The following is a 23,163-nucleotide window of genomic DNA, read 5'->3' as shown; positions in this document are numbered from 1 at the left end:
TGGCAATGGGACAATGCTGGTGGAAGTCTGGTGGCTGCAGGGTGTGCCTGGAGTCCCACGGAGATGTGTGATGTCTCCCACTGGTCCTGGTCCACGCCCAACTTCAAACTCTTTCTACCGTGTCCCCTCTGGTCAGGACAATGCTGGCCCATCTCTACCGTGAACCTCGATATCCCCCCCTCCCTGGGCTGCCGCTCTGCAGCCCTGACAGCCTAGAAGCATGTCTGTGGCTGAATGTCAGGAAAAAATGCCACGCAGGTGGGAGGTGAGAAAGGCACAATTTATTGGTCACGCAGACTGACGCACGTGGGGATGTGGGGCGCACACCCATCCTCCTGAACTCACACGCACTTCTGGATTTGGTTTCCTACATTAATTTCATGATGTTAAAAAGCAACACAAGAACAAGCATCACCAATCCATTCTCCTAGTAACCAAGGAAGCAGGGCCAGAAGCCACAGAGTTCGGAAAGAAAAGGCTGCACTGCTTTGAGAGCCGGGAACCAAGAGGCCCGCCCTCGCCGGCAGCTAGGTGGGAAAGCTGGCTTTCTGGAGCAACTAACCAACAGCATAGACTCTTCTATTAGCACGATGAGATAAGGCTCGGGGCGTGGCTCATTCCATGACCTGACGGTGCCTGCCCACCTGCAGGAGGGCATGGGGGGCCTGGCACGAGCCTGGGCATCGCCAGTCCAGGCTGAAGCCACATCTCTTCACCGGAGAGTAGGAGCTGACATTCTTCCTTCTTCCAACTAAAGAACTAGGATGACCCAGGGATCCCTGTTCTCCGGGCCGGCTCTGCCGGACCCCGGCGGCTTTAGCTAAAGCAGTTTGCATCACTGAAGCTAGACAAGGCCAGGTTCACTGTACCCTAAATTAACCACTCATTCCTCAGAGCTCCCTAAAGGCCAAGTGCTGTCTCACAACAGGAGGGCACTAGCCTTAATTTTTAATGCTTTGTCCAAACCACTCAGGACATACTGTTTTGAACCGAGGGGTCTGGGAATGTGGTTTTAGTTGGCTAAAGACTCAACTCATAATGTTCATAAAGCACTTAGCACGGTACCTGGCAGGTGCTGAGTGCTCCCTACATGTAGCCATTATTATTATTAATATTATTATTATTATTTATATCCCTACCCACAAATCAGCGCTTTAGTTCCTTTCTTCAAAATGGCAGCCGGAACAAGGCTCTTGGGTCCCAAGTACCAAGATCAAGCTGGGGGCCCAGGTGTGCGGGTTGTTTGGTGCCCATCAGGTGGGTTTTTCCTTCCAACTTCAGTGCTGGGTGTCAAGTTTCACAGCCAGTGCACCTTGCTGACCACACAGAAGCTAGACCCTCTCCTGAAAAAGACGAAGCCCTGCGTAGGAAGCTGGGTAGGAGGAGCGAACAGGGGTCCTGGGAGAGGGTCCCCGCAGCTTCGTGCTGCTCCTTTGGGCTCCCGTCTCGCTGGCAGCTCACCAGGGGCTTCACTGTGGGACAAAAACAGAAGACTGTCAGCTCTGCATTCTCGCCAGGCCAGATTTAACTAAAGGTCCCCATGACCTTGCATGCCCCGGGCTAGAGCAGGCTTAGTGCTAACCTAGTGCTGAAGGGGGCCAGCACGCTGTTCTAAGTACTTACACGCATTCTAATATACGTGCATATATATTATATGCATACGGAGTAATATATAATACATATGAAACAATACGCAATGGACGATACATACCTTTTACATATAAGTTGTCACATATAGTAATGATATATTATAAAATTTAATCCTCCCTATAAACCTGTGAGGCAGCTTCCACTGATTGCCCCCTTTTTTACAGATGAGTAAACTGAGGCACAGAGCCAGAAAGTGGGACAGCTGGGATTCAAACCCAAGACAGTGCGGCTCCGGAATCTGTTCTTAACCACTATTAGTTTTGCTCATAAAGAAATCTTATTCTATAGGAAGGAAGGGGACATTGAGTCTGAAGTCCCTAAAATACTGGAAAATTTTTAAGTACTAATGATGATAACGTAATAAAATGATCTGGGCTCTTGTATCTATGAAGCCTTATTCCTATGGGCCTGACCTACAGGACTCAGAGTTCACCCCCAGGCCCTCCTTTAACCCTTTCAATGTAGTAGCAGGGACTTTGGGGATAGTCTGGGTTCAAATTCTGTCTCTACCTCCTTTCTCATTCTCAGCTCCCAGAACACCGTTTCTCGGAACCCACTCCTGGACCGGGTCATTGTATCACGCACATGCACATGCACACTCACGCACATGGAGGAGAGCCCACGTGCACCCGAGCACACTCCTAGGCATGGTAGGCTGTATCACACACGGGCACACGCATGCACTACCCGTGCATGTGCACCTGAGCGCACTCCTGGCCACGGTTATCACTCAAGTGCTCGCACACCCACGTGCACCCGTATCACACGCCCGCGCCTGCGCACCCGCTCCGCCCCGAGCGCACCTGCATGGCGGCCCGGCCGGGCGGCGTGTCCTCGGGCCGGTGCTTGGCGAGATGGGGGAGCTCGGCGTTGTCACGGTAGTCACGGCCCCTGGAGTGCTGCAGGTGCAGGACGGCCGGGCTCTTGACCGGGAGGGGTGGCCGCTGCACCGGGGGCTGCTGGCTGAGTTCTGACCTGGAAGGCTTGATGGGTCTCTTGGCCGGCACCGGGACCTGCGAGCCGGCGGGGGCCTTGGACTTCCCTGGGCTTCCCTTGTCCCCACCCGGTGGGCGGCCCTCGGCGGTGGAGGACGAGCAGGTGAAGGAGCGGAGCCGGGGCGTAGGGCTGAGGAAGGGCGTGGGCGCGGGTGCAGGCTTGCCCGTTCCCTTGCTGCCCTCGGCCTCCTGGGCTTTGGAGAGCAGGATGCTGGGCGACAAGATTCCCGGGTCCGGGCAGGGCGGGGGCTCCTTCCTCAGCATCTTGGGGGATTCCTGCTCCTTCCTGGGAGCCGGCTTAGGGAAAGCACTCACAGACCCGTACAGCGGGTTCTCAAACATCTCGGGCTTGGTCAGCTGCGGGTCCTCCGGAGGCAAAGGTTCCCCCGCGCTCTTCCCCACATCGCCGGGCCTGGAGCGTGGGAAAGAGGATGCACAGGGAAGAAACACACGTGGGGAATGACTGCTCAATGCATCTGGGGTTTCTCTGGGGGTGATAAAGAAACTAGATGGCCGTGGTGGCTGCACAGCACTGAGTGTACTCAACGCCACCGAGTCGTTCCCTTGAAACGTGCTATGCTCAATTTTATGTGATGTGAATTCCACTGTGATTAAAAAGAAAACTGTTTTTTAAAAGGCAGGAGACTGAACTGTTACTCCTATGTTGATGATCTCATAGGTAACCTCACCTCTGGCCTTGGACATTTTCCACCACAGAAACTGTGCACACCAGAGCATCGGTGAGCAAGGGGGACTTCACTGAAGGGATGAGGGGGGCTTACATGGCACCCCAATCCAAAACCACCTGCTTCATCCTCATCGGAGCAGCCTGCCCTCCACAGCCAGTGCCCCCATCCCTGCTGTTAACAGACTTCCCTTCCTGGCTTCCCCCAAGAATCCCGCAGCCTCTCCTCTATGTCTTCAGCAAATTCTCCTCTGACCCTCAGGGGAACAGAAGCCTTGTGCTTATCGAGGGTCCCAGGTCAAGGAGCTCCATTTAACAGCCGTGTTGGAGCCCCCCAAGTGTGCGATGCTGCCCCAGGTGCAGGAGGCGGCTGTGAACCAGATGAAATCTGTGCTCAGGGGACCGACATTCCCTATTAACACAGTATTCTTTCCTCTGTGTAAAGTCCTCTCCCCGGAGAGCGCCTGGTGAGTGTGCTTTCCTTCGTGTCCTCACTCAGAGGGAGAAGGAGAAAACGGACAGCATTCATGTTGAAAATCAGAAGCAACCTGGAGATATGCATCAAGAAACAAGCCAGTAGCAAGAAAATATGCCTGTTTGACTTATGGACAGAGAAGGAGCTCCATGCTGTCCCCAAAGTAGGTGAGAGCTTCCTTTGTTGGTCTGTTTCCTGATTTATTACTGCTCTTGCTGGAGGTGATTTCCCGCTGAGCGAATTATGAGAACCAGGAATGGGAACACATTTTACTTTCTGGCCAATGGCATAATTTCCCAGGGGGAGTGTTCTGGGTTCTGCTTTCTGCAAAATAAGGAAGCTCTTGAGAAGAAAATGTGGGTCCCTTGGAAAACGCACTGAACTGTTCAGGCCGTGACGCCTCGTACTGATGGAGCGTGTGCTGAAACACTGCTCAGAAGTTGCCAAACAGCCACGGCTAATGGACTCTTCGGGGAGTGAGCGTGGGCAGGGGACAGAGGCGAGATGTCATCCTTGCACAGGTGCCAGTGAGACAAGATGATGTGGGGTGTCGGGGAGGCTAGCCTCAGGGACATGTAGACTTGGTCTTTTGCTCATTACTCTTTGGAAAGACCTGGAAGCAGTTATATAACCAGAAATGTTGGGGCCTTGAACAAAGACTTTGGAAGTCTGCCCCTCCCCCTTGGGCCAGCCTCTGCACCCCCTCTGGATCCTCAAAGACCTTTGCTATGAGTTAGCACAGGGAGGAAGGGGCAGGAGGATGAAAATGGCACTGACCGGAAGTTTCTGATGAAGAGGCAAGGAGAAAAGAAACATGTGTGGCCTGCCACCTGGAGCCCACGCTCAGTGAGGAGACAGGAGAGGTCTCGCCTCAGAGAATTAGGGACGGGGCCAGGAAGAGGACCCCGGGTGCAAGCATTTTGGTGATTGCAAAGCTCGCTGCCCTGGGAAAAGAGCAGGAGACGGGGGCAAGTCTTCCCTCGAGGAGGGGCTTCTGTCACTGCCAGAGAGGGGAAGGCTTGGCGGGGGCGGGGAGACGGGGGAGACCACTTTTGAAAAGTCTTATCTCCCTGACCAAAGGTGAAAAGAAACCAGCTCCCACAGCAGCCACGGCTGTGGAGTGAGCGAACCCATCCCCAGGGCACAGGGTTGATTCCTGTGCCACAGTGATTTCACTCCTCAGATTCCGGAGTCGGCTGTTTTCTGAAGGAGTGAAGTGTCGAGCAGGGTCTGAGAAGAACCCTCTTTCTAACCATAGGACTTCGGTCCAGGGTGACCAGTCGTCCCAGTTTTCCCAGCATTCAGGGGTTTCCTGGGATGAGGGATTCTTAGCGCAAAAAAGGAGACAGTCTTGGGCAAACTGGGACAGCTGGTCCCTTACTTTTTTATGGGGCAGTGATAGGAGGACTGGTGATACCCCCTCTTCCACAGCCTTTTCTCAGGCCCAGTGGGGGGGTCAAGGGCAGCACAGAGGGTGGCAGGCAGGCGTGGGAGCTGCCAGCTTCTTGCCTCTAATCGTCTCCTTGCTGAGAAGTGAGCTTAGAGCCCAGCCTGGGCCCCTTGCCTACGCAGATGTCCCCATTCTGAAGCTGCCACCCATGAAACCGGAGAGAACAGCCCTCCTCCTTGTTCCAAGCTATATGCTCTGTCCCAGTTAGGGGGGTACAAAGAGACATTTACTTTGGGAACTTAAAACATTTCACTTAAACGGTCCCCTTGTTCTTTGTAATTGTTTACAGCTCTGTTTCCTGGGGTGGCCAAAGAGGTGACCTTTGCCAGAGAGATGCCACAGGACCCGCCATACGTGGCTTTTGTCCTCATTTTTCCAGGAGAGGAAACTGAGGCTCCTTCTCCTTCCCCCAGGTTTCTTACGGAAAGACCAGGGTCCACGATATTATCAACAAATTGTGAAAACTGGAGGTACAGAGATAGACAAGGCTGAGCTCGGGGGCAGGCCCTGTCCTGTCCCCGCCTCCTCCTTCCCTCCGTCCCTTCCTCCTTCCATTTGCCTGTCCAGTGTTTTTTTTTTTTTTTTTTTTAAGAGAAAAAGCTTAAGAAAGAGAATTGTAAATGGCCCTTCAATCCAGAAGAAACTCCAGCCAGGCCAGGCGCGGGAGGGTTGGAAGTGGAGGGAGATGAGGGGAACAGTGCTTGACAACATGCCGTTCCCTGCCTCTTAGCACACGACGGAAAATGCCATGGGGAACACAGGACCTCAGAGGGGAAGACAGGCCCAGAGCCGCGCCCTGAAGTCATTATAAACAGTACAGGCAGCCCCCAAAGGAAGCTGATGCGAACGATATTTTGTTCATCTTCAATCACTGTTAATTAAGGTCTGCACTTTGAGTTTCCATCTGTCACTGTGTGGTTACTAGAAACTTGGGGGGCTCCCGATCCTGCGTTTGCACAAGGCGCGCATGCGTGGGTTTGCTTGCACAAGGCGCGCATGCGTGGGTTTGCTTTGTTAAGGCGGCGGCTCTGCGGGCTCCTCCCCGGATCCGGGCCTCCAGGCACGTGATGCCTGGACCAGTTCTCGATGCAGGTCAGTTCTCTCTAACCGCTGGGTTTTTCCCGAAGTTTCATGGCCAAACCCCCTCCCTCTAAAGGCTGGCTGTTCTCCTCCCCTTCGGAATTCCTGGTCCCAGCCGCTGTTTTTTCAGATTGCCCTCAACAGGAGAGACAGGAGGGTTGCGCATGGGAACAGGAACCCTCGTGGTTAAGAAGAGAGAGGGGAACTCGGAGCTGGGGAGGGACTCATTCCTACATGGAAATTCCCACCTCTGCTCTGCAGGGCCCTCCAGGGAGTGGGAGGTTGACGAGGGTTCACTACTTACAGAAACGTATTTTTCAGTGAAGGTCGTTTTTACAGGAGTGTGTTTTTCTCAGGCACTATATTTAAACTTTTTAAATTCTGTTTTTAAAAAACCTTTCAGGTTTACACGAACAGGCTAAGAATCGGAGATTCTACAAGCATTTCTCGAGAGCCTACTGTGTTCTAGGCCCCGGGGATGAGTCAGTCACCAAAGTGGATGCACATCCCTGCTCTCACGCAGCTTCTATTCTAGGGCCAGATTTCCTCGTGGTGAAAACCTAGGCAAGGGAGAGACCTTGGTGAAGACGATGCTCACCTTGGCTCCTGCGTTCTGAGGCAGGGGCCCCGTGTTGCTGTCGATGATGAAAACTTCTTGGGTGATAGGGGCGGTTGGGAGGGCGGTGTCGGAGGGCTCTCCCCCCTTCCAGGCCCCAGGGAGGAGTCCTTGAGCGGCTGGTCGTAGCTCCAGGCAGTGGGCTGCTGATCGGGGGATGGGGTCTGCTTCATGTAGTTGAAGGCCCCCACGCCCATGTAGTTGGGGTTGATGATTTCAGTGATGCTGGAGCCACTGCATGGAGGGACCCTGCGGGGGAGACACACACAGTCACACCTCAGGGCTCCTCCAGGTCAGCACCAGCCTGAGGAGAGTGTCCTCTGATGCCTGCTCAGGCTCTCCTCAACTCCTTCACTTCTGGGGTGGTGGATTCATTCATTCATTCGTTCATTCATTCATACAACAAAATAGTTACTGAGTGCCTGGTAACACCAGGAACAATAGGAGGAAATATGGTTGTAAATGAGATAGCCACAGTCTCTGTTCTCGTGGAACCAACGTATGTTGGGGAGACAAACAAAACAAGCTCCGTGCCTGAGAAACGAGATATTTATACACTGCTCAAGTCTGACTGACAGTAACAAAAGGAGCAGAGATAGACTAGGGTTGGGACCACCTGGGCGTAGGGTGGCCCGTGAGGGCCTCTCTGAGAAGGGAGGGAGGGAAGAAGCAGTAAGTGCAAAGGCCCTGCGGTATGAGGGGTTGACCTGTCCCAGCAACAGTCTGAAGGCCTGTGAGCAAGTGGGCAGAATGGAATGAGAGGCTGGCGTGGACGGCAGGGCTGAGTGACTATGGGGGTTGTCGGTGGTGGTAGGGTGTTGGTGGTAAATGGAGAGTTCCATCTGGGACAGCCGGCTTGCACGTCTGTGAGGCATCAGGATGGAGACAGCCATGCAGGTGTTTGGAAAGATGAGCATGGAGGTCACAGAGGTCAAGGCTGCAGCCTCGACTGTGGGGGAGTCAGCTAACAGCTGTCGAGGGGCTGGCCAGACCTGGTGAGGTGACCCTGAGACACACACTGTGCTGCCTCTTGGTGACAGGAGTGTCGTCCTTCCTTGTAAGACGGCGCTCTCAGGAGAGCTAACTAGTAAGTAGAGTTCTGCATATATAGGTTGTAACACACGCTCCCCAGCTCCCATCTGGGAGCTCCCCAGGTTGTAACACACGCTCCCCAGCTCCCATCTGCTCAGCCAGCCTGTTTCTGAGCACATCCCACTCCCCTCCATCGAGCCTGCTTCCATCGAGGGGATTGTAGTAGGCGAAAAAGATTGAAAGGGATAGTTTCATGCCTAGGGCTACTGTCAGAGGCTGGAGGCGGGTGGGAGTTGCTGTGCATGGGGTGGGGGGCTGGGGCAGGCGAGGGCTGGAGGGACAGGTAGTGGGGGCTGAAAGGAGGAGAGGAGTAAGCTGGGCTTGGCGGTGGCTTTTGGGATTTCGCTCGGCTACCTGGCACAGCTTTGCACCCTTGGCAGGTAAACTGGCGTGGACACCATGACAAACCTCACTGGCTTGAACTCGAGACCGTATCGGTGAGCTGTGGTGACCCTGCTACTTGGGGACTGCTGTCCCCCTCGTAATCCAGGCTTTGATGTCCAGATTCTGCCCAGCTCAGTCTCTGCCCAAAGCAGCCTGCACGCACTTCCCCACAATGCTTTTCCGCCTTAGTCACAGGGTGGGGCTTTTAGCACTGGAGCCGTGGCTGCTGATATCCCTGGTCCTCAGGAAATACTGCAGCCGTTCCATGCGCCCATCTCTGGGGCTGCTGCCTCCTGGACTGGGCATCTTCCTAGTAGGATGTACCGTCCTAAGGCAGGGACTCCACCTAATTTGCCTTGGTTTCTCTAGAACCTGACACCTGGAAGTGCTCAGCCAGTGTTTGTTGAACTGAACCGAACTCTGCAGCACAGAAGAGCCTCCCTGGCCTTGTGGCAGTCACACCAGGGGTTTGTGGTTAGAAGCCTGGGAGCTGGAAGCATGACAGGCCTTTCGTGGCCAGCGCTTTCTTTCCCTCTGGGTCCTTGCTTTCTCTCTGCCCCAGTTCCCCACTCCCAGTCCCGGGTCTGCAAAGCCACGCTAGCTTGCAGTGAAGCCCTGGCAACACCCCCCCCCCACCTCCCCCCTCTACCTGTTGGCAGGTTCCCACTGCTTCATGGGGTCCTGGCTGGTGAGGCTCTTCAGACACTTGGGTGCACTGGACTCATCCCGCTCTGTCTTCACAAAGTCTGCAAGAAAAGGGCCAGGAAAGAGCATGTGAGAGCATGCAAGGGCCCAGCTCCCAGGGTTTGGGCCAGGATGGCAGAGAGGTTTCCCCTGGCAAGCAGAAGCTGGAAAGTGAATAATGGCTGCCTGGGGGCAGATTCTGAGACCTTGTGTGAGTTCGGTGATGGATTAGTTACGCCTGCGTGCCTCCAGAGGGAGGAGAGTTGGCATGTGTGACCCAGAGTTGTCATTTCATGCAACATTTCCAACTTGTTGGTGTCAGCAAGGGATAAAACAGACAAATATTTCTTGGCAGATCTAAATAAAAGAAACACAAGAGCATTTGGTGCCCAAAGCCAACCTGTTCACGAGCTTAATGGGGAACTGGGACCCCGTCTTCATGGCTGACTCTGGCTATGGTTGCAGGGGTGCCAAGTCCCCCTCAGGTCTACAACCTGCTAGAGAAAGGAGCCCCCAGAGGGCAGAGGAGGAGCCCCATCCAAGGGAGGCAGCACCCATGATGGCCCAGGGCCTTCCCACGAGCAGGGGGTGTCAGACCGTCCCACATCTTGCCGTCTCACTGTTTGTGTGAGAGGCGGGACCCCGTCACGTTTACGAATTTGCGTGAGTGAACCTGCACTTTCCCCTTGGGCCAGCCACTTGCTCGGTGTGTGACCTTCGGCCAGTCACTTAACCCCTCTGTGCCTCAGTTTCCTCCTCTACCGAACAAGGGTAGCACCTGGCTCTCAGAGCTATGGTGAGAGATACATGAGACGACGTTTATAAGTTGATCGTTTCATAGATCAAGTAGAAAGTTAAAGCCCAGCGCATTTTGGGCATCGTGATTTGAGTGCTGTTAGCAAGAAGTATAACAAAGAGGAGAAGGAAACGCCGACCTCTTGCCTGTGTGAAGAGGAAGAACGACCGGGGCCAGGCAAGGGTCATTGTGGCTGTGAGGTGGTGTGGTTCTGTAGGGAAATTCTCGAACCTGCTAAGGGTTGGGCCAGATCGCCTCTGAGATCCCGTCGGATGCTGCACTTCTGTCTGAGGCCACAGCAGAGAGACTCTTCCGTTCCTGTCCCCGACCCAGCAGCACTGAAGAGGGAGCAGGGGAGGGGTCGTGCCCACTTACCATAGAGCTTCTCCCTCTTCTTGCCTTGGGAGGTCTGCAGCTTAATCTCCCCCCGGAAGTGACCCATCATCTCTCCGTGGTGGGTGAGAGGCGTGTAGATGGGGAGCTGAGTTTCCGTGGCCTCTAACCGTAGAGCAATGCAGCCCTCGCCTGGGGAGGTGGGGAGACAGTAGTCATGTCAAGACACCCGCCCCCCCCCCCCAACCCAGCCCTGCCAATTCACCGGAGAAACACCATGCATTTGGCCTGGAGATTTAGCTCTCGCGCCCAGAGATGATCCTTTGCGACAATGGCCAAGGCAGGGATTATGAAACAAAACTTTCAGAACAACTCCTCAGCAATTTGGGGAAAACATCTCAAACCTTACAGCAAAATGAACTCCACGCAGATTAGCGGATATAAAATAAAGTAAATCACAGAAAATCCGGCAGAAAACCAGAATTAAATACTAATCTGATTGCTGGAAGGAATAACTTCCCAAGGTTTGAAGCAGTGTGAGAAATGACAAAACAACACTGACAGATAGGATAGAAAAGTTTAAAACTTCTGCCCAGAGAAAAAACAAAAATGCAAAGAGGACTGAGTGGGAACATTAGTTGCAGCCAGCTTCACACAGAGGGTATTTTATCTGAACTCCTCAAAGTGAAATCTCCAGCAGACAAATGGGCAGATAACCCCAAAGACAGAAGCGTAGATGGTTGATTTCAGTACATGGAAACTAGTTCAGTCTGCTGAGCCATCAAAAATGCAAATTAAGGCAGCAGTAAGAGACTCTCTCACAGACATGAAATGAACAAAAGCAGAAGCAAAGGATACCCAGTACCAGCAAGGATCTGGGGAAACCTGTACACTGGGATGTGGCAAGGTCCACAAGGCAAGACGGAGCCCTCACAGCCATCAGCTGGGTGCCGAGCACCAACAACCGCACACACATGTATACCCTTTAGCCAGCAGACACGGGAACTTGCCCTAAAGAGACCACCCAAAAGAATAACAAATGCAGCCAAAGGAAAATAAAGGGTGTCCACGACGAAGAAAAGAGAACCCTCCTCCACTGTTGGTGGGAATGTAAATGGGTGCAGCCGCTAGGGAAAACAGGATGGAGGTTCCTTAAAAAAACTAAAAAGAGTTGCCATGTGATCCAGCAGTCCCACTCCTGGGCATATATCCGGAGAAAACGCTAATTCGAAAAGATACATGCACGCAAATGTTCACAGCAGCACTGTTTACAATAGCCAGGACATGGAAGCAACCTAGATGGCCGTGGACAGACGAATGGATAAAGATGTGGTATACGTGCACAATGGAATACTACTGAGCCATAAAAAAAGAAACAGTGCCATTTGCAGCAACAAGGATGGACCTAGGGATTAGCATACTGAGTGAAGTCAGAGACAAATATCATACGATAGCACTTATAACTTACACGTGGAATCGAAAAGATGATACAAATGAACTTATTGACGAAACAGCAACAGACTCACATAGAAAACAAACTTATGCTTACCAAAGGGGAAAAGGGGTGGGGGAGGGATAAATTAGGAGTTTCGGATTAGCAGATGTAAACTATTGATACTATATATAAAATGGATAAACAGCAAGGTCCTACTGAATAGCACAGGGAACTATATTCAATATCCTATAATAAACCATAATGGAAAACAATATGAAAAAGAATATATATATATATACACACACATATAAAACGGAATCACTTTGCTATACATCAGAAACTAACTCATTGTAAATCAACTCTACCTCAATAAAAAATAAAAATGTCCACAAAGAGATCCATCTCAGCATTGTTGATAACACTGACAAAAATAATTTGCAGAGCCTCAGTAGTAGTAGGAAGGAGCACTTTAAAAACCGAGGATATAGTAAATCCGTGGAATATTATGACGCCATTAAAAGCAACCGTCATGAAGGCTGGGTCGGAGGATCATGGGAAATGTGTATCATCTAATACCAGGTGAGGAAAGTAGAACATAAATGGTGTCTCTGTGATAATTATTCATACAGAAATCTATGTGTGCCTGTGGATGAACACGGGAGTGGAAAAGCAAAATAAAAATGATTGCTGTAGCAAGGAATGAGACTGCTGGATGATTTCTTTCCTAGCTATTAGTATGATATGCTGTTTGTCAGTATGAATACCAAGAGGAGGAGACCAAGGAGAACTCCAGTGTTTGAAAAGAAAATGGAACCGTCAGACCTGTGTTCCCGTTTCCTGCCAGCAAACCTCCCGACACCCTGGCACCCACGTGGATCCTCTCTCTTTGCTCCATCACAGTCCTCGGGCTCTGCCCGCCCCTGCCCTGGTGCAGGGACCCTCTTCCCAGTGCTGCACTGGGGGGGAGTGGAGGGCACGATTCTGGAGCTGGGCTGCCTAGGTTCAAGTCCAAGGTCACACAGCAGCTTGTCAAACTCACTCAGTGGCTGTGTGACCTTGGACAAGTCACTTCATTTTCCCACCTCTGCAATGAGGGTGGTGACGGAACGTACATCCAGAGCCTGCACCGTGGGTGACAGACACACCTGGGCACCTTCCTGTCTGTAGCCTCTTTCCGCTTCCCGGCTTCCATTGATCAGCATTAACCCCCCTCAAATTCCTTCCATTGAAAACAAACACCCTCCCTGGATCCAGCTGCACATCCTGGTCTCTCATGCCCTCGGCCTCCCCACCCCCGCTCACTCCCTCGCCGTGCACACGGCTCTCCCAAGCCCACAAGTCCCCAAGTCCCTCTGTCTGCAGGACACTGGGCTTTATTTGGTTGGATCCCTCGGCCACATTTGCTATCACAACCATGTCATCTTGAACAGCTCTGACCGCGTCCCCGACCCCAGTCTTTGGCGTTCCTCCCACTCCTCTGGCTGAACCGTTTTAGTCTCCTTTGCCTGCTACTCACCACAGCCAGTCCAGTTCAGGAAACGGAAACAACCCCAGCAACTCAAACCACAGGTTCAGGGCCATGCTCGACCCTATTCCCCCGACTCCCGTGGTCAAACAATTTCCCTTCTCAGTACCTCTCAATTTTAACCTGTCTCTCCATTTTTTTTTTTTTTTTAAACCATCGCTACTGTCATCCTGGCTCCCTCATCTCTCGTGTTGATCACTGCAAACGCATATTCCTAAGACGCAAAGCTGACCATGTTGCCATCTGGCCTGACTCTTCTGCGGCTCCCTTCCGTCCCCAGGATACGATATCTACCCCTAGCCTGTCTTGTATGGAGCTGGCTCCAGACTCTCTTTGCCTACCTGTCCCCTCACTCCACGCTCTAGCTGCGCTGAATGTACCAAGTGCAAGGGCAAACCTGGGGCCACGGACAGGCTGAAGATTTTACAGAAGATGGTGTCTCTCCAGGAGGACAGTTACCGGGGCCACAGGCGTTCTCAAGCCTGCCTGGTCTGGGCACTGAGCAATGCCAGGAAGACCTGGGTTCAAATTAGGGCTCAGCCGGTTACAACCTGTGTGACTTAGGCAAGTCGCTTCACCTTTCTGAGCCTCAGTTTACTTATCGACTAACTGAGAGAACGGTATCTGCTTCACAAGGTCATGTCAGGATCAATCAAGTAATACATGCAAGCACCTAGCACGGAATCTGACACAGGAAAGGCTCCATAGATGGGAGGTGTTGTGGCTGCGTGCTGTCAGTCCCAGGAGCCTGATGGGGTCGGAAGGATAGCTTTCCAGTATCTGTCCCTCTGGCAGCACAGGGATGGGGAACAGAGCAGCCGGTGGGCTTTTGTGAAGGACATACCACTGCTTCCCTTATATCAGAGGCCTCGATCAGCAGGTGTGACACCTGCAGCCCCTGTCCTGGAACCCTTACCGTAGGATTCGTCACTGTCAGAGGACTTAATGCTTATCAGGATGTGCTGGTCCAGCAGGTACTCGGGGTCAGAGATGATGGGCTTCAGCTGCAGAGAGAAGGGCACAGGATTAGCTTGGACAGGTGGGGGACAGGTGGGTGAGGGTTGCCAGCCCAGAGGAGGGGAATGCATGGGAAAAAGGACTGTAGACATTCTTTTTAAACAAATTCGAATCCCTGATTTTCTTGCCCCTAGAGAGCAGGAAGGAACCCATGTGTCCACCCTGCACAGCAAGGCGGGCTTAACCCCGTCACACTGCGCCCCGGCCCCGGGGAGAGGGCCTGACTCCAAACATGCCTCACCCCCCTGCCTCCCTGCCCTTCCTCTGCCCACCCCAGGTCCAAGGGGGATGGGGCCGGGCCGATACACAGACTCTGGTGGGACCAGGAGCCAGGTCTGAACGCATCCCACTCCCTGCCCCCCAGCAGGGTACAGCCCTCTCCTCGGCCCCCTCCCGGGGTGGAGCTGCATTGAAGGGGGCACCATGGGGCCTGCCCTCCATCTGGGCAGGAGGAGGCCTGTGTCCACCTGCAGCGGAGCCCCTCGCGTGGGCCTGGACTGTCCTGTGGGTTGTTGGAGGGTAGCTCAGCGAGGGACAGACACACATCCTGGATTCACTCCTACATGCTGGCTACAACTTGTGACCTTCTCACACCTTAAGCCTTCCTCGTGCAGACCCCAACACAGTAAGGCCTAATGAAAAGGTCCCAGGCTGCCCCTTTCCTTTCCATCCACAGATACCAAGACACCCCTTGTGCAGGCCTCTGGGTGCATGCTGACTGACAGGATGGACTCTATCTCCATTCAGAAAGTTCCAGAACATCAGTGCAGCCGCGTGACCATGAACAAGCCTCTCTGGGATCTGCTTCCGGTCCTTTCTCTGTAAAGCCACCTGGTCAGATGAGGCACCCTCCAGATCCCGTCCACAATCCATCAGGGGAATCGAAATTCATTTAGGAACATTGGGGCCACTAGGCTCAGGCCCATGTTCAACCACTGCTGGGAAGGGCGTCATAAGCTGCCTTCAAAGAGACGCAGCCTCTCCTGCATTTGGCCCGTGGGATTCCCACCCGCTCTGGTCAGGCCTGGCCAGAGCTCCGCCACTGGCCAGCAACGCTGGCTGACGAACGTAAAATCCTCCCTGTGCTTGAATTACCTTTGGAAGGGTCTCGCCAAACTTCACTACCAACTCCCCTTCACTTCCTTCTTCATTTTCTCCTTCCTGACTCTTGACGAAACCTGTCCGAGGATAAGAAGGCTGGCTTTCAGAGAACAGCACAAGAACCGGACAGAGAAGACTCCTTGGGTTGTCCCACCAGGACCAGTGAAGAGACCCTCCTTCCTCTTGTATTTGTAGGGGCCACAGCATCGTTTAGGAGTCAGGCTTGTTGGGGATTTTGTTTTGGTGCACGGGATGGTCATTTGCCAACAGGGTCTAATTATTTTTAGGAGACTCAGAGATTCCCCTCCTTTTTGGCTCCACTTTGCAACAAACCAGGCAACAAAGAAATCATCACATCACAGGCAAGGAGATTAGGAAACATGATGGTTCCTCCCACTCAAGATAGCAGCCTTTTGAAATGCTAATTTAAGCTTCCTAATATGCTGTTTCCATAGAAATGTATGCAAATGCCTTGATATTTTATTAAAAACACCCGCACAAAAATCCTCATCATTTTTGGAAGTGCTCTGCCCTTGCTGGGTGAACTGGGACCTGGAGACTTCCTGGAGAAGGCGGATCTGTCACCAGCCCAGGCTGGGTCTGAGGAGGAAAGAGGGCGGGGCAACACTGCAGCTGGTGGCACAGGTGGTCCTGTTCCCAATTTCTGGAAGCATCTGTCATCCCGTCACAAAATGCCTCCTTCTGTGGTGTTGATTTGCCAGCCTCTCCCCCCGCCCCCCAGCCCCCGACCATCTCAGCAAGGAGAGCTAGAAACCACACAGGTGCCCTCGCCGTGGGACAGCTTTAGACAATATGCCTAGAAATGTCACCTAGAAAGGGTGTTTCCTAAACAGTTTGTGTGAACTGCCGCTGGCTGTTGGGCGGCCGTCCGTCTCTAGTTTGCTTCTGGATGCTCAGACCACCTGAGAAAGATGCCTGTGATGTAGCAAAGAGCAGAGGACCCCAGGCAAGAACAAGCGATTACCAGCGCCGCTCTGGCCCCAGCGCTGGCCTCCACAAGCTCTGGACCTTTGCGCAAGACCCTCTGGTTGAGTTGGAGCCCCGGCTTGGAGGACCCTTGAGTGGGCTAAACTCTGCCCGGAGGGGCAAGGAGAGGGTCCAGCTGCCCAGCTGTCTACAAGGGGTCGAGGGATCTGTGCACCAGTGACTGACGCGTCCCTGGGGCTGGAGCAGCAGTATCGCGGGATACTGGGGGCCCCTGTAGTAACTGGGTGTCTCCTTGTACCGTCCACCTGCAGCCCCACTCTGTGACCCCACCCCCCCCACCCCCCCCCGCTTTGAGGCTGATCCGTAGTCTTTCCCAGAGAGCGGAGAAAGGCACCATCAATGACAAGGCTTTTGTGGAAGAGCCGTGCCTGTCCCCCTAAGAGGCATTTCAGCAAGCACGTACTTTCCAAGCAGCTCGAGTGGAACTCCAGGTAGAATTTGGTCTGGGATTTGGTCTTCAGTGTGGCGTAGCACCTGAGAAACTCAATCTGCCCTTGGCTGTCGACAGTCCCGGGGCCTGGAACAGGTGAGAACAGAGATTCGGTTCCACAACGTGTCTGGAGATGGAGTGTTTCAAACCAGCCCCCGGACACCGAGCTCCTTCCTAGGGTCCAGGGAAGTTGAGAGTCTAAGTGGAAGGAGAGGTTTCTCCTGAAATCCCACCACCCACACCAAGCATCCCCGATGATGGTAACAGCCTCTCTGACGAATCAAAGCTGGTGCGGAGCAGAGCGGGAAGAGTTCTACGCTCAGCTTTGCCACTAAAGCTGTGTGGCCTTGGGTAGCGCCCTCAATGCCTCAGCCTCCCCATGGGTTCTTGCAAAGAGAGCTTGTGTACTGACTGCTCAGGCGCCTGACACCCAAATCTGTCTCATTTCTTTTTTTTTTTTGCCCATTTTTATTTTTATTTATTTTTTTACATCTTTATTGGAGTATAATTGCTTTACAATGGTGTGTTAGTTTCCGCTTTATAACAAAGTGAATCAGTTATACATATACGTATGTTCCCATATAATCTGTCTCATTTCTAAGTTCATGTAGTGAGGGATGCCTGTCCCCCTTCCTCGGGCAAAGTTACCCCTGCTGCTTACTCTGAGCTCCTTCTGTTTACCTGTACCCAGGTAACTTGCAGGTATGCTCTTCATTTAGATGATGCTTTTGCAAGTGTCCTTAGGCTGGCTTTGAACAGTGTTCTGTCCCTCCATATAAATTCTGAGCCACCAGAGAGCAGGGACACACATTCCCTTCCTCTATCCCTCCCATCCTTCCTGCTTTCCTTTCTTTTTCTTCTTCCCTTTATTGAAGACAAACTGACAAATATAATCGTGTATACTTAAAGTGTACAACGCGATGACTTGATATACATATACACTCTGAAATGATTATCAAGATCAAGATAACTAACACATCCGTCACCTCACATAATTAACTGTGTGGTAAGAACGCTTAGGATCTACTCAGCAGATTTTAAGTGTACAATGCCGTATCATTACCTATGGTCACACCAAGCTGAATTTTAGATCCCTGGAAATTACTCATATTATAACTGGAAATTTGTACCCTTTGACTTACATCTCCTCCCCGCAACCCCACCAGCTCCTGGCAACCATCATTGTACTCTCTGAATGAAGCTGGCTTTTTTTTTTTTTTTAAAAAAAAGATTCCACGTATAAGTGATACTATATATGTATCTTGTACTTGTTTTTCTGTCTGGCTTATTTCACTTAGGCTTCCTTTCTTTTTTTAACTCCCCAGCACCAAGGCCAGGCTCTGCTTGGGTAGACGTTCAACCAACGCTCAATCCCGGTAATCGGTGTTTGTGAGCATCTGCTGTGTGCCGAGTCCCAGTGGAGGGAGGGCAAGGCTGAGCCTGGGGATGTGATGAGGGTCCTCATCAAGGGTGTGACGCATAGGCTGCCCCACCAACGCTGTAGGAACTCAGAGACAGGAGAGATGGGTGGGGATTGGAGAAGAGGTGGAAGGTTCTGGAAAGGCACAGTGACCCGAGCTAGGAAAGAGGCAGGATGGTGGGTCAAGGTTTGAGTGGAGAGTGGAGGTCACACTGCTGGGGCCATGGATGTTAGACCCAACAGCCTGTGGGCAAGAGTGTCCCAGAAGACAGGGTTCCAGCCTCACCTACACCCCTCAGGGCACCAAGGACACAGAGGAATACAGGCTCTTCCAACCTGTATTGGGCCCTGCACTCAGCCCTCCTAAATGATGTCTGCTGACCACGGAAGTGGGGGGTGGGCAGAGGAGGTGACAACATGGCTCCCCGGTCACCCAGACCCAGGGCTGGACGTGCCACAGACAACACCCAGACCCCTGCCGGGACAAGGCTGGCCTGGCTACCAGGGCCGAGCTGGACTGCTTGAAAAATTACCTGCAAATCTATAGAGTATTATTAACTCTGATGTTTCCCCAAACTCAGTCACCCGCATCCTATCTTCACAATTTTTACCGCCTACCACGCACATGCACTAAATTGACTTAACATTTTCTTTAAATAGACTCGCTTTTAAAACTTAAATAATCGTATTTAAATAAAAAGGTATATCATAAGACTAAATGGAAAACCAGTGTTTCTTGCCTTACACAGAAGAGTCATATTTAAAACATCTTAAAATAAATGCCTTACTAATAAATGTTCATCCATGTCCCACCCGGAATTGTCTTTGGTGGCACATGTGCCACAACCTTGGAAAACACTCATTTTCCCAATGTTAAAGACTGCATTAACACTGAAGCTTAAAAAAAGCTGGCATATTTGCCAAAGACAGCAAGAACATGCTCTGGACTGAAATCATGATGTGGTTCGGACGTGAAGGGACCCGATGGATGGACTGTGGACTTGCCTGGAAGGATAAGCCTTTATCTAACACAGACGACTGATTGCTGCAACCAGAAGATGAGCACCCAGGCCTTCTGTCCGCATGGAGAACAGAGGGACGGACACCACCCACCGCTTACCGTTCTTGGAGACAAACTGGGAGGTGACTCCTGCCTCAAATGTGGCAAAAACAGGGCTGTGGTCACTTGTCATGATGTCACTGGTGCTGCCTGCAGGGGAGGGAAGGAATTTCTGAGCAGGGAAGGAGAAACCCTTCTGGTCAAGCCAAGGATGGCAAACGCATGGCAGAAATCAACTTGCACTTATGGAAGCCTCCAGAAGTGTCATGGTTTTGTACCTGTTGCTCCATTGACCTTCCATAACCACGCTTGAAAGTAGTGAAAGCGTGGGACCCTGCCTCCTCCATGGCTAATTGTGGCTGTAGTAGTTTTTCCTAAAGACTTGTGAGCTTTTAAATATATAGATCACTACGCGTATGAAGTGTGGAGCTTTTTCTGGTCTCAGCATTTTGTTGTATTGATGAAGCACTCACAGCCCAGAGTGGGATGGGGATTCAGGGTCACTGAGCCCATCAGTGAGAAGTGGCACCTTCCACTGCAGGTGCCATTTCAGGAGAGAGTAGAAGGTGATAAACTGCAGACGCTGAGTGCAGACGATGTTTCTAAGGAGCTCGGTGCTTAGATGAGAAGGGAAGGCAGCAGAGCATGTTTGGAGGGGTTAAGAGAAAGAGCAGAGGTCTAGGAATCCTGAGTCCCATGTGCTTTTGATATGTCATGTGGAAATGTCTGGCTGGGTACTCAGGGCTGGAGATCTATCTTCAGATTTGGAGTCATGACGTTAGGTGGAAGCAGAGGCCTCGAGGACGTTTTGGCCCCGCCGGGAAGACATGAAGGATGACAAGAGATGAGGATGAAACTCCAGGACACACCCAGCATCAGTGGGCAAAGGAGACACAGCACAGGAGACCGAGAAGGCAATAAACATATATAAGTCCTTCCCAATAAAGCCTTTACAAATCGGCAAAGAAAAAATAAACATACCACTCCTCTACCAACCAAAGGATGTGGGCAGAAAATTCACAAGAGAAATATAGATGGCCAATAAACAGGAAAAAATAATTGCTCGCTTGCAAACAACCGTCAAAAGACAACTTAAAACAACAGTGAGATGGATGGAGAAAGAGAATGAGAAGAAGAAAGACAGTGGGATGCTGGGACTGGGGACAGTGGAGGTGCTGGGACTGGGGACAGTGGAGGTGCTGGGACTGGGGACAGTGGGGATGCTGGGACTGGGGACAGTGGAGGTGCTGGGACTGGGGACAGTGGGGATGCTGGGACTGGGGACAGTGGAGGTGCTGGGACTGGGGACAGTGGGGTCGCTGGGACTGGGGACAGTGGAAGTGCTGGGAGTGGGGACAGTGGAGGTGCTGGGACTGGGGACAGTGGAGGTGCTGGGACTGAGGATAGTGGGGTCGCTGGGACTGGGGACAGTGGAGGTGCTGGGAATGGGGACAGTGGGGTTGCTGGGACTGGGGACAGTGGAAACGCTGGGACTAGGGACAGTGGGGTTGCTGGGACTGGGAACAGTAGAGGTGCTGGACTGGGGACAGTGGGGATGCTGGGACTGGGGACAGTGGGGTCACTGGGACTGGGGACAGTGGAGGTGCTGGGACTGGGGACAGTGGAGTTGCTGGGACTGGGCTAGAAAGAGAGCATGGAGCAAAGGGCCCAGGTGAAAAGCTTATCCAGGCAAGGAGGAGGGCATCCTTTCCCCAAGACAGGAGGCAAGGTGTAGGAGGGGCAGCAGTCTAAAGCATGCTTGGCCATTGGCAGGAAGAAGTCAGTGAGGATCCGGTGCTGTGTGAAGCGGGAGGTGACGGAGGAGCAGGGGTCAGGCTGAGTGAGGGGCTACAAGTTTGTGGTGGCAACAGAAGAGGAGAAGTTAAAGGGTGGACAAGCAGAGTTTTAAAAAATGTTCTTAAAAATACTTTAGATGTGTATTGACCGTGATAGCATTAGCACTACAGTAACTGTGCCTGAAACCTGGGAGGTGGACTCCTACCTAGGTGGCCTCCCTATAACCACGCCCTGTGGGTCCACCCTCCCACAGTGAGTCTGGGCTTGGCCAGGTGACTTCCTTTAACCAACAGGACATTGGTAAATGTGTGGCAAGCAGAGACCTAAAAAGTACTTCCACATCCGGGACTGTCAGCTGGGAATCCCAGTACCAGGAAGCAGCAGCCTGAACTAGCCTGCTGGATGATAAGCAAATATTAAGGTAGTTGTTACGCAGCAATAGATAACTGATACATGCTATTGATGTCACCACCATGAGACTCAGCTCAAAGTTTACCCCCATTTCCTGAGCTCTGGACATTCACCCCTTTTTCTTTCCCAATTTCCTGCCCACTCACAACTTATTAGACCCTCCTCCAGCATTCCATGAAATACTGTTAGCAAAATTCCTTACCTCTTCAAACTTTCCCTTCATGTTTCAAACCTGGCCCTTCCTGGAAGTCACTGCAGCCTCCCAGGTGAGGCCTGGCTTTCCTCTCCCTCACTAATGCACAGCCCAGACAGGGAGCAGCTGTGTCCTCCTAGCTCCTCAATGCCACTTGCAGACGAGTCTCCCTCCTTTCTAAAAACCTCCATGATAGGGTCGTTTTGAAAACCGGATTTAGGCTCAAAAAGCAGTAATGCCACAAGCCACCACTTTCTCCTGAATTTCTGCAGAGGGTGGCTGGAAGGCAGACTCGACTGCAGAATTGGCAGGACTCGTGGAGCTACAGGACGAGGGACAGAGGCAGCGCTGAGAGAGGACCGGGGTGATGGCCGGTGGCAGGAAGGGTCACAGGCCTGGAGAGTGCGGGTGTGGATGGGGTATGAGGAGGGGACATACAAGTGAGAAGGCTGAGTGCAGAGGGTGGGATGTGGGCCTTTGTAGGTTTTGAGGCAGAACAGTTCCTTGGCTGTGGGAGTGGGTTGCCCTTCCGCGCATCTAAAGGGGAGTGGAGTCCCTCCTGGGCACAGAGCTCAGAGGCCCGGGGACTGAAGGGTGCGCGCCTTAAACTAGCCCAGCGTAGCTGCTGCGGTCCCTTCTGGGCAGCAGAAGGCATGCACAAAAGAAAGGAATGGAAACCAGTTCAACTTTATGGGACCTGAATTGAACGTGGGGATTTGAGGGTCCCCACAGAGGGTGGGAGCCAGGAAGGTGGCCACTGGGCAGCAGCAAAACCTCCACTCTGCGGGGGTGAAACGGGGCTGGATAACTTTTCCATAATTATTTATTTTAATATTGCATCTTGTGTCTTTGTCATCAATTTACCCCAGTTTATCTTTAAATCTCCCCCAAACACTTGTGTGTAGTCATGATATGCATTCGGTTGAACCATATGAATTTCCAATAGTTAATGATTTCTGATCTATGAAAACACCACTTTTATATGGTTCAAACCTAACAGGCTCTTTTCAAAAAAAAAAATCTAGATTTATTTTAAAAAGTGCTCCATAATTCAAATGTTTCCCAAACCAGAAGATATTTATTCTGTTGCAGCCCAAGATGGGACAGGATGCATCACCTTTTTAAGGTCACCTGACTGGGGATGCAGGGAGTTCTCCCATTTTACAGATGGACAGACTGGAGTCCTTCAGTTTAGGGCAGTCAAACCTCTCAACTTGCCACTCACCATAGGACTGACACACCACGTGCACCAGAGGGTAAGACTTCCAGAGGACTCGGTCACACCAGGAGGGCAAGTTGTACTTCATCTGCAAGTCAAAGTCAAAGCTTTGTAAAATGCCTGCTACTTTAAAAGATACACCGTAAAAGAAGAGATCGAGGCATTGCATCTGTAATCCTGGATTCATCTGCTGCTGGTTTTTATAGGATTTCCCCAGAGGTGGCTTTAAACCCTTTCCGCCTGCCTTAAGTCCTGGCTCCACGGCCACGCCCCACACTTTCAGACACCTGGACTCCTGTTTTTTTTT

At 52.0% G+C, this 23,163-nt stretch overlaps 1 protein-coding gene across 1 annotated transcript in view; it reads right to left on the bottom strand.

Moving 5' to 3' along the window:
- Nucleotides 1-1,090: 1,090 nt before the first annotated feature.
- INPP5D (inositol polyphosphate-5-phosphatase D) overlaps nucleotides 1,091-23,163 on the bottom strand; it is a gene marked incomplete at its 5' end in the record, with an annotated part of 131,088 nt that continues 109,015 nt past the window's right edge. Inside the window, 10 exons of the mRNA XM_082841215.1 lie at nucleotides 1,091-1,472; nucleotides 2,454-3,057; nucleotides 6,934-7,200; nucleotides 9,077-9,173; nucleotides 10,283-10,432; nucleotides 14,117-14,204; nucleotides 15,313-15,395; nucleotides 16,730-16,843; nucleotides 19,297-19,386; nucleotides 22,863-22,944. Coding sequence (XP_082697341.1) covers nucleotides 1,470-1,472; nucleotides 2,454-3,057; nucleotides 6,934-7,200; nucleotides 9,077-9,173; nucleotides 10,283-10,432; nucleotides 14,117-14,204; nucleotides 15,313-15,395; nucleotides 16,730-16,843; nucleotides 19,297-19,386; nucleotides 22,863-22,944 — 1,578 coding nt within the window. The 3' untranslated portion in view covers nucleotides 1,091-1,469. The remainder of the gene's footprint in view (nucleotides 1,473-2,453; nucleotides 3,058-6,933; nucleotides 7,201-9,076; nucleotides 9,174-10,282; nucleotides 10,433-14,116; nucleotides 14,205-15,312; nucleotides 15,396-16,729; nucleotides 16,844-19,296; nucleotides 19,387-22,862; nucleotides 22,945-23,163) is intronic.

Source organism: Leucopleurus acutus (genome assembly GCF_964270905.1).
Source record: "Leucopleurus acutus genome assembly, chromosome: 6".
Taxonomy (NCBI): Eukaryota; Metazoa; Chordata; class Mammalia; order Artiodactyla; family Delphinidae; genus Leucopleurus; species Leucopleurus acutus.
This window is presented reverse-complemented; position numbering and strand designations above follow the sequence as displayed.